The sequence below is a fragment of the Nyctereutes procyonoides genome, unplaced genomic scaffold (genome assembly GCF_905146905.1).
Source record: "Nyctereutes procyonoides isolate TBG_1078 unplaced genomic scaffold, NYPRO_anot_genome, whole genome shotgun sequence".
Taxonomy (NCBI): Eukaryota; Metazoa; Chordata; class Mammalia; order Carnivora; family Canidae; genus Nyctereutes; species Nyctereutes procyonoides.
The window spans coordinates 22,284,036-22,295,687 of NW_026575034.1; the positions used below are offsets into that span (position 1 = coordinate 22,284,036).

The following is an 11,652-nucleotide window of genomic DNA, read 5'->3' on the forward strand; positions in this document are numbered from 1 at the left end:
TCATTGAGTCCCATGAGGGAAGAGCAAGAGAACAACTTTGTCCCAGATACTCTTGGTCTTTACTCCGTAGATAATAGGATTGAGTGCAGGTGGGATAACTACATAGAGGTTGGCAAAGAGGATGTGAAAAGTCCGGGGGACATTATGCCCAAAGCGATGGGCAAGGATGGAGAAGAATGCTGGTATATAGAACATGAGGATGACACAGACATGGGAGCCACAGGTGCCAAGGGCCTTCTGGCGGGCATCTCGGGAGGGCAGGCGGAAGACCGCACAGAGGATGAGGGTGTAAGAAACGGCAATGAGAATCACATCTGAGATGACTGTCATGATGGGAACACAAAAGCCATACCAGATGTTGATGGAGATGTCAGCACAGGCGAGCCGGGCCACACCTATGTGCTCACAGTATGTGTGTGGTATGATGCGTGTCCCGCAGAAAGGTAGACGATTTACAAGAAAAACACATGGAGCAAAAATGCAGAAACTTCTGAAGGAAATTCCCACAACAATTCTGAGCGTGGTCCTGGAGGTCAGAATAGCAGCATATCTCAAGGGGAAGCAGATGGCCACATAGCGGTCAAATGCCATGGCCAGGAGTATAGCTGAGTCCAGGACAAAGCTATAATGCAGAAAGAATAACTGGGTGAGACAACCAGGAAAACTGATTTTCTGGGGACCAAGCCAGAAGACGGTAAGGGATTTGGGGACACATGTGGTAGACAATATCACATCTGTAATGGCTAGCATGGAAAGGAAAAAGAACATGGGTGCGTGAAGACTCCGCTCCACGGCAATGAGGTAGAGAAGGATACTGTTGCCCACAATGGCCACGAGATAGATAAAGCAGAAGGGGATGCTGATCCAGACGTGGTACTGCTCAAGGCCAGGGATGCCCAGGAGGGTGAAGTCACCTGTGCTGTAGCTACTCAGGTTGTACATGGCCAGGGTGGTCTCATGAGTCGATCTTGAGTCTGAAAAACAAAATGTGTATAATGAACCTGAGAATATTGTATGGTAATTCTTCTTCCACTCTCTCCTGGTTAGTTCTCCTCTTTCCTATCTGCCAAGAAAGATACTCCCAGTGCTCATCTCTTTAAGAAAGATTCCCTAGACTTGATACCCTGGTAGTAGTCCCTTGGGCATCTGGAATCTCTTCAAACTGCTATTCCCATTTTAATACCTAAGATTATATACTATTGTATACAAAATTATATTAATAATAATGCAATTTTTTGATATGTTGATTTGAGCAGAGAGAACTACAATCTAAGTACATACAGAGAAAGAAACTAAGAAAAGTGGGTATACCATGGGAAAATAACAGGATAATTAACAATGACAGACTCCTACTAGAGGTCAGGCTTTACACAGTATCATCTCATTGAGAATAATCTTCTGAGTAAGTATTTTCATTCTCCTCATTTGTTTTTTATTGTTTTGCTCTAGAATCTAACACTCTGAGAGAAAATTTTACCTAAGATCTCATTTTGGATAACTGGCAGAGCCAAGGTCAGTACAGTCCACAGCTAAAACTCCACCACAGCTGTGGTGCCAACCAGGTGATTGCTCAGGTGACACACTCTTAGATGCCAGGCGCTGAGAAGAGGCCTGTGATGCAGGGAAGTCAGTGGTGGAAAACCTAACACTCAATCTGCAGTGTGTCCAGCACACTAACCCTACAACAATTGAAATTACTCTACTGGGAGAGTATACTCTACCACCTGGGATTTGCAGACCAGAATGTTCTCTGAGACTGATGTTTGGTGCCTCATCATGGAGAATGATATGGAAATGGATATACACAGTTCAGCCTCCAGCCCCCTCTCAGCACTGAAAGGGGAATCTTTAAAAGTGTGCCGTTGTTTTTTTGTTTGTTTGTTTGTTTTTGTTTTTGTTTTTAATTGGAGTTCAATTTGCTAACATATAGCATAACACCCAGTGCTCATCCCATCAAGTGCCCCCCTCAGGGCCCATTACCCTGTCACCCAACCCCTCACCCACCTCTCCATTCACTACCCCTTGTTCATTTCCCAGAGTTAGGTTTCTCTCATGTTTTGTCACCCTCCCTGATATTTTCACTCATTTTCTCTCCTTTCCCTTTATTCCCTTTCACTAATTTTTATATTCCCAAAATGAATGAGACCATATAATATTTGTCCTTCTCCCATTGACTTAGTTCACTCAGCATAATACCCTCCAGTTCCAACTACCTTAAAAAAAAAAAAAAAAGTTTGCTCTTGGTAAATACAGAGGGGACCTCTAGTGGAAGAAATATACAATGGACACATTTAAATCCCAGGTCAAGGTAAAAGCAAATAAGGAAATTCCATAACATAAAAAATAATATTTTGGGAAACTTTCACAGTACTACACAAGTTAAAACTTTACATGAAATCACTTCTATAATGCTCTTAAAAACTCTATGAGATAGGTAATAATGTTGCCTACATTTTCAGGATGCAGAAATGGAGCACAGAGAAGGTAATTTATCTGCCAAAGGCCGCAAGGTAAGCAAATGTTAGAGCTACGAATAAAACCAGGGAGTCTTTTCTTAGACTCTCATGTGAGAAAGGTAATTCTCTATAGAGTGTATGGCAAATGGCATATATATGATATTCGTATGGAAGAAGATACTATATTTCACCTAGGTAATCTAAGTTAAATTCTGATTCATCACATCAACCGTTTTCTTACACATATTTTTCTTGCCCTTGTTCCACCGACCTCCCATCACGTATGTATGCAAAACGCAACTCCTAGATTCAGCAACCTAATAAGACCTTCAGATCAAGACGGAAAGTCACTTAGCCAAGTATGTTTTTATTTCCATAATCTCATGATCATCAAACTAAAGCTCACTGTCAACACTGCCTGATGACTATCAACATGATCTTGCTCAGCATCATCTCCCTGGATGAGTTTTTCCTATTTTTTTCCAAGCACATTCACCAACTCCAGCTCTCTCCTTCTCAACAGACAGACAGATTTTTTTTTATTTCACTTCATACGGATTTAAACTCATTAGATATGCAATCACGTAAGACAGCAATCACATCACATATGTATGTATATACATACACACACACACGCACATACATATACTCTACTTTTTATTTCCTGTTATAATCGTAAAACTCCCTTTCATATCTGGTCCCAAAAAGCCAACCCATTCTCTCTCAAATCTTTCCAATCTTCATAATCATTCATTCTCTTCTTGCCTTTGCCTTCAACAAACGCGTTTAAAATTTCTACTCTTTCAACATTTAAATAATTAAAATGGCATATTACTCAGTCATTAGAAATGACAGATACTCGCCATTTGCTTCGATGTGGGTGGAACTGGAGGGTATTATGCTGAGTGAACTAAGACAATCGGAGAAGGAAACATTATATGGTCTCATTCATTTGGGGAATATAAAAAATAGTGAAATGGAATAAAGGGGAAAGGAAAAAAATGAGTGGTAAGTACCAGAAAGGGAGACAGAACATGAGAGACTCTGAACTCTGGGAAATGAAGAAGGAGTGGTGGAAGGGGAGGTGGGGAGGGGTGGGGGTGACTGGGTGGCGGGCACTGAGGGACGACTTGATGGATGAGCACTGGGTGTTATGCTATATGTTTGCAAATTGAACTCCAGTAAAAAAATAAAATAAAATAAAATAAAAAGAAACAATTAAAATGGGCTCAAATATTTTCTAGTAGAAATTACAAAAAATAATTATACTCTCTCATCATAGCTAGATGTGTAGTTATCTATACCACATACATGCTTTTCATGTCCTACTTACCTTTTTAACTCATGCTAATATCATTTCTATTAATTTTGAGCTCGGCCACAGTAACTTCTTGCAAGATACATCCACGAAGGCAAAAGAAACAAAAGTAAAAATGAACTATTGGGTCTTCATCAAGATAAGAAGCTTCTGCACAGCAAAGGATACAGTCAGCAAAACTAAAAGACAACCTACAGAATGGGAGAAGATATTTGCAAATGACGTATCAGATAAAGGGCTAGTTTCCAAGATCTATCCTCATCTTTCCACCAAAGTAGCTTTTGCTAACATTACCAATGAAGTCTGTGTCCCAATCTGGTGTGAGTCCTTGCTGGACTTCTCAGCAGCATTTGACAATATTCACTTTCACTTCAGTGAGAACATTGTATCATTAACTCAGTAGAGGTGCACAGCTAGAGCTTCTCATCTTCCCCTGCCTGCTCTGCTCTCTGCAGGGTCTCTCACCTCATCTCCAGGCCTCCACACCTCAGTGTCCTCTCAGGGTCAGGGGTTCACAAGGGACATGCTGACGGAAGTGGCAGTGGGATTGCCATTCCCCTTGACTCCTGGGCAAGAGACTGTCTCGGAGCCACAGCCTGGAGCCCTGGAGCTGCTCCTACCTGCCGATGCACGCAAAGACATCACACTGTCCATGCTCCTTTCTGTGATCAGGAAACCAATGCACAGTGAGGCTTGGGTCACACACAGCTGGGACGAGGAATAAGGTCTCCAGGCACTATTCCAGGACCCTTTCCTGCCTGGGAAGTCTTTGCCTTGTTCCCAGAAGACAGCAGTTTTCCTCTTGGCAGGAGAAGCTACTCTGCCACTCACACAGATTCAGCAGCTTATCTGACCTGGGTCCCCCCCCCCCCCCACTCTGAGGAGGTCCTTGTTCTGACTCCATTCACACAGGCATGCTTTCTTGCTGCCATGAGTCACTGGGGGCACTGGGACACACACACACCTGCATGAACCAGCCACAGACTCAGACTCCCCTGGATCCATCCGTGGCCTCGCCCCCGTGGGTTCCAAGCCAGAGCCCGTGTCCTCCCTCTTCCTGCGCTGATGATCCTTCTCACGCTGCCTGCTTCTCCTCAGAGTGGCTCACAGACTGTGTCCTGCCTAAGGGGCTGGGGGCACAAGTGTTCCTTCCAGGGAAGAGCAGAACAAGGAATGTATTAAATGCAGCTGGAAGCAGTCACACAGAAAGAAGGCAGAGGGGAAGAGTTCAGGAACTGAACTCTGGCAGCATGTGTTCAGTCCCAGCTTTGTCATATGATTTGGAGTGAACGGATTAAGCACTTTGGCCGTTGGTTTAATCAGAATTCCTGATCCTCATGTTCTCTGTGGAGGTAGGAGTGAGAGGGAAGCCAGGCACATTGATCCACTTTTCTTGTTGCCATGTACTCCCCCTCTAGCACAGTGGTTAAGATCTGGAGCGGGCTCCGTGGCCACAGTATATGGTTCAGACCCTAGGTCTGCCTCCTACCAGCTGTGGGACTTTGCACAAGATACTCAACCTCTCTATGTCTTTATTTCCTTTATTTCTTTTCCCTAAACTGAGGATAAGAATAAATGCACCTGCTCTACAGGAATCATGTAAATATAAATAAAATAACATGTAAAGCAATTCTGCCTAAAACACAGTGAATACACAACACTGTTAGAATTGACAATCTTTTCAGCAGTTATAAAATTTGTTGAGCCCATTTCTGTTGAGTTCCTTTCCAGTGCACTCTTGGCTCTCAATTTTGTAATCTGACTAACCATCCTATATCTTAAACAAAACAAAACAAAACAAAAATATATCAGATGGGGACTGAACAAAGGATATTTGAAATCAGAAGGGTCCTGAGTATGGATAAAGCAGTCGTTAAGAGATAAGTTTAAACTATAAGATTTTAAGTAATCAGACCAAAGAATGAAATTCCTTTGGGACACCTGGGTGGCTCAGCGGTTGAGCATCTGCCTTTGTCTCAGGGCATGATCCTGGGGTCCGGGATGGAGTCCCACATTGGGCTGCTTCTTGCAGGGAGCCTGCTTCTCCCTCTGCCTATGTCTCTGCCTCTCTCTCTCTCTCTCTCTCTCTCAAACACACGCACACACACTCTCTCTAACTCTCATGAATAAATAATAAAATTTAAAAAAAAGAAAACAAGGAAATTCCTTTGACAATGGAGCCAAGAGAAGCAGATTGAATATAAGATTGCTTCCAAAGAAAATAGAGAATGTGGTAGTGTTGTCCTTTAATCCTTGCTCCCAGGCCCCAACTGCACCTTCCACGTTTTACTTTTCCAGGAACAGTGACAAGGGACTGGTGACACCCGACCCCACTTTTCAAACAGCCACACTGGTCTCCAATTACACTCTCCTTGGCACCCCAATGTTGTTCTCTGAAAAAGAATCTGCACAACTCATTCCCATCAGGACAAAGTAGCTTCCTAGGTCATCCAATGACTGGCATGGTGGCAGGACCTTCAGTGCTTGGATCACTATGGGATAAATCCAGGTAGAGCATTGGGAAAATAAGAGGTTTTCAAGAACCCTCAGATCCTGTGACTGAGCCTGGCTGAGGAAATCCTGTTGCTCATCAATCAGGAGCTCTCACCTCTCTGCCGGGGAGGTGGGATTAAAGATGAGGAAGAACATTCAGCCTCCATCTATCCAGTGATGCTCCAGTCCCTGTTGCTCCAGCCTGTCCATTCAGTAGTCAGGGCATCAGTGATCTGGGGACTCCGAAGGTACTCTCAGGCAAGCCTGGGGGAGAGCGGGTGTGGGCAGGAAGAATTTATGGGTCTCTTCTCAGGGCATCAAGGGGCCATGGACGCTGCATTCCTGGTGGGATTGAGAACCTGTGAGTCTCAGTTGTGCACTGTTCATGAGGGATCTGCAGCAGTCTGCAGTCATCTCTGCTGACTCTCCTAGTCCCCCCAGGTTTCCATGCCTAATACACTCAGAGCCCTGGAAAGGAAGAGACCAAGTAGGGAGGTCTCTGCAGAGCCCCTGGGTGGGGCACAGCAGACTCAGATGGAGACATGCTTCCTGCTGCACAAATAACAAACCCAACTGACATCTATTTGAGAGAGCTAGCGAGCAGGGCAGGAGAGAATTCCCAAGCAAACTCCCAGCTGAGCATGAGGCCCAATGTTGGGGCTGGATCTGCCCAGGACCCTAAGATCATGGCCTGAGCCTAAATCAAGAGTCAGACACTTAACCAACTGAACCACTCAGGCACCTCATAGTTTAAATTTTCAGTTTCCTATACAATTGTGTCATGATGCTAGGAACATTGCAGCAATGGAGATGATTATGGGGCTTATATCAGAAGTCTTGTTAGGAAAAAGAAGTCAGTTAAACAGAATAATGAGATTGGTGCTGTAGTCAGAATGGGGAATAATAAAGTTTGATGTCTTATATTCCAGATTACCCTGTTTATTGTGTGATGACCCAGAAGCTGACAAAAACAATCAAGAGGAACTCTCTGATGTGCACTGATAGCTAATGTGGGGAAAACTTCCACTGAGATGTTTGAACTATGGACTAAACCTTTAGTGTTTGTGCAAAAGAACAAACATTTTTGTTCCTACCTCTTAAGGATATGAATGGAGCATCCAGATTTTCTTTTTTGACATCTTTGGTATTCTTAATATGCTTGCTACTTTCATGCAATGTATTTATCACTGATGGATGAGTTTGAGAGGTAGATATGCAAGTTAGAAGTTTGAAAGATCAGAATTTCTGCAGAATGTTATGACATATTCCACAAAATACAAATAATTAGCAATAAAAAAAGGAAGGGGAGGTGGGTGGGGGGTGGGGGTTACTGGGTGACGGGCACTGAGGTGGGCACTTGACGGGATGAGCACTGGGTGTTTTTCTATATGTTGGCAAATTGAACACCAATTAAAAATAAATTTATAAAAAAATAAAGTAAGTGATGAACTCTATATTAGGCATTTGTAAAAATAAAAATTCATCACTAAACGCCATGCATGTTGAATAGAATGTGTTGAATTTCATCTTCCATCAAGCAAAATCCACAGATAGAAAATCAAGGATCCAGACTATTTCTTTCATTGAAAGATCAGTTGAATTTAGTGTAAACACAGAAGAAAAATTGTTGGAATAATGAGAATATAGCAATGCTTAGCTAATTTTGAATAAAAGGTTCAAAAAATATTCTCAAAATGATCAAATTTCTTTGAAATCATTTCTTCTATTCTTGATAATAGAACTTTTAGAGACAGGTTTCCTTGTTTCTAGCATGACAAAATGTAACCCAACACACACACACAAAATAAACATAAATTATTGCTTACAAGTAGCATCGATCTCAAGCCAGTATATGTTAGATAAATTAACAAGAAAGATGCAAGCTCCTCTGATACATTAAATTTTTAAATATGATACACAGAGCATGGCATTGCTTCTAAGTTATATATAGATCTCTACTATGAGGCCTTCACTATTCCACTGCTGACTTCTTGTGTAACTGTAAGTAAAGAATGCTAAAATCTCACAAAGTAATATAATTTGTCTATATTAAACACCGATTTGCACACTTTCAAGAAAAAGTGCATGCATTTCTGCAAGTATTTCATTTGTGTGCTGTGTTTACATTAGTAATACTTACTGTAATATATTTTATGCTTTCAATACAAGACTAGAAATGAGACTTATGTGTTCTATTTTATTTTTATTTTATTTTATTTATTTTATTACAAAAACCTTAATCTACAGTTGTGGGAATTAAAAAAAAAAACGGTCCTTCCACATTGACAGTTTGAAAAGAGCTTTTCTAGAAGCCTCTTTACATTTGTCCATATACAAGTATATCTACTTTGGTGATTCAATGTATTTTTCCATGGTATTTTGATAGGGATTGTATTAAATGTGTAGATAGCCCTGGGGATCATTGACATTTTCACAATATTAATTCTTGCAATCCATGAGCATGGAATATTTTTCTATCTCTTTGTGTCTTCCTCAACTTCTTTCAGAAGTGTTCTGTAGTTTTTAGGATATAGATCCTTTACCTCTTTGGTTAGGTTTATTCCTAGGAATAACGAGGGATTGACTCCTTAATTTCTCTTTCTTCAGTCTCATTGTTAGTGTATAGAAATGCCACTGATTTCTGGGCATTGATTTTATGTCCTGCCACACTGCAAATTGGCAAAGAAGTCAAACTCTCCCTCTTTGCAGATGACATGATACTGTATATAGAAAACCCAGGATCCCAGGGTGGCGCCGCGGTTTGGCGCTTGCCTTTGGCCCAGGGCGCGATCCTGGAGACCCGGGATCGAATCCCACGTCGGGCTCCCGGTGCATGGAGCCTGCTTCTCCCTCTGCCTATGTCTCTGCCTCTCTCTCTCTCACTGTGTGACTATCATAAAAAAAGTTAAAAAAAAAGAAAACCCAAAAGACTCTACCCCAAGATTGCTAGAACTCATACAGCAATTCATCAGTATTTTATTTATTTTATTACAAAAACCTTAATCTACAGTAGTTGGGAATTTTAAAAAAAAAACCCGTTCTTCCACATTGACAGTTTGAAGAGCTTTCCTAGAAGCCTCTTTACATTTGTCCACCTACAAGTATATCTACGTTGGTAATTCAATGTATTTTTTCAGCTGAAGAATGATTGTTTTATGGATCTGAACTCTCTCTTGGATATGTCCTTCCAATATTACGCATGGAGGTAAGAAACCAACTGAACAGACATCCCTATCCAATTCTTGAATTTAGCACTACCAGAAGTAAAACTCATATTTGTATATCAATTTGTCTGATCTGTATGCTTATCCTCAATTACTTTGCAAAAGGAAATAAAGAATATGTGACAAATTATTATTAACTTTCAAGTGTCAACAATAGAATCAACATATGGGATGTAGGTTTACAAATCTCATCTACTGATATCCAACTAGCTTCCTACATCTACTGAAGACTAGTTTATGAGTCCCCCTATGTTTTATGTCCAACCCCTACAGCTCCCCTGAGAATGCCATTATCACTATGGATGATTCCTGCAACAACCTAAGACTTGTTGATTTTTGAAACACACGGTTTCTTACCTAGGCTCAGGCAGTTCCCTCTGGCTGCCACGTCCTGTTCCCCTTATTCATGAGGCTCAACTTTATATTCTTCTACACCTTCAGAGAAATACATATTGCTAGGGGGCTTTACTTGCCTCTGAGGAATGGCTGAGCTGAGTGTGCTTTCTTGATGCTTCCCTAACATCCTATGCCACTCATTGCAACACACAAGATTAGCTGAGCAAAGTATCCATATATGTGATGTACTCCCTTTGCCAATTTAGAAGTTTTCCAGTCGTAAGCAGCATGGTAGTACTTGCTACGTATCAGTACTGCCAATTTCTATGCATTTTGTTTCCTACAACATGTATATTGTGAATGTTACTGAAATGAAATATGACAGAAAAATCATTGCATATTTATTTTAATAATATAGGTTCAAATTGGCAGCCAAAGCATAAAATTTCCAATTGCCTCCTTGCTTCTAAGAGAGACATTGTAATTCTATTCCATTACTCATTTTCGTAAGCCCTACATATTCTCCTGAACACAATGGCTACATCTATCTGTCATTGGCTCATAAAGTAAAACACATCTAGATACATAGCAAATGTCTAAGGTGTAGGCAAATGGGACAGAGGACTGAATAGGACTAAAATATGAGAGCCAACAAAAACGGAATCACAAACACCTAAACAATGCTGACATGTGGTAACTCTGGAAGACATGGTGTAGAAACACATCCATGGATCCCTACTTTTTGTAGGAAACAGCTCTAAATTCTAAGGATGGAAAAAACACTACAATTCCCCTAATGGTTTGGTTTTAATATCTCGTGTCTAATATATGGGATATAAGGAATTTTCAAAAAGAAAAAGATATAAGATAGGATAATTTATGTGTGAGAAAGTTACCTGCTGGTATTTGTATAAGTATTCTTTATTAAATCCAACCAGAACATGTAATGTCATTCATGGCCTGACGCTGGAACACAATGTTTGCAGCCAGTCTTACCACAAAGAGCCATTTGCAGCTGAGGCAATAGATTTGACCTTGAGGGAAGAGAAACACTGGCTTAACCTGTTTTCTATTTCCATAAATAGTAAAGTGGAGGGATAATTTTAAATAACAAGGATGACCTCAGAGTAAAACATGCTGATGAGATTCTCTTTCCAGATGAGAATGGCAGTGGTAAGTAGTAGAATACTAACATAACAGTTAGCATTAGACTATTATTTCACAATCTGTGAAGCACATGATCTACATTATTTGTTTCATCCTAACACTGGCCCTCTTAGGTAGGAAAGCAGACACTAGGATTTATTAGGAAGCTCACATATGAACACTAGGATATAGAGTTACCAGCACAGGTGCTATAAGTCACGGAAATAAGTGAACCCCTTTATAGAGCGATGGTAGAAAAAAAAAACCGAAAACCGGTTCAAAGATAGAGGGTGGAGGAAGGTAATGGACACAGGGCGGAGGACAGTCTCTTGCTGTATTGCTTTTTTAGAGCATTATCTTTCATGGGAGCCATTCTTGTGTGTTGGTGAACAACAATGGCTTTGAGTTCCTAACAAGATGAAATGAGAACATACTTTTAAATTAGCTCAGAATCTGTTTGGTTTTTGTTTTTAAAAGATTTTATTTATTTATTTATTTATTTATTTATTTATTTATTTATTTATTCATGAGAGACGCAGAGAGAGGCAGAGAGGGAGGCAGAGGGAGAAGGAGGCTCCATGCAGGGAGCCCAATGTGGGACTCGATCCCAGGACTCCAGGTTTACGCCCTGAGCCTAAAGCAGATGCCCAACCACTGAGCAGCCCAGGCCTCCTAGAAT

At 41.0% G+C, this 11,652-nt stretch overlaps 1 protein-coding gene across 1 annotated transcript; it reads right to left on the minus strand.

Annotated features, from left to right (window-relative positions):
* On the minus strand, window positions 1–942 carry LOC129505089 (olfactory receptor 52H1-like). Its single transcript, XM_055318026.1, has one exon. It carries the CDS (start codon window positions 940–942, stop codon window positions 1–3), a length of 942 nt encoding a protein of 313 aa, XP_055174001.1.
* Between the last annotated feature and the right edge of the window lie 10,710 nt (window positions 943–11,652).

Excerpts from the sequence above, each read along its gene's own strand:
- LOC129505089 (XM_055318026.1), bottom strand. The coding sequence starts at position 942 with ATGTACAACCTGAGTAGCTACAGCACAGGTGACTTCACCCTCCTGGGC.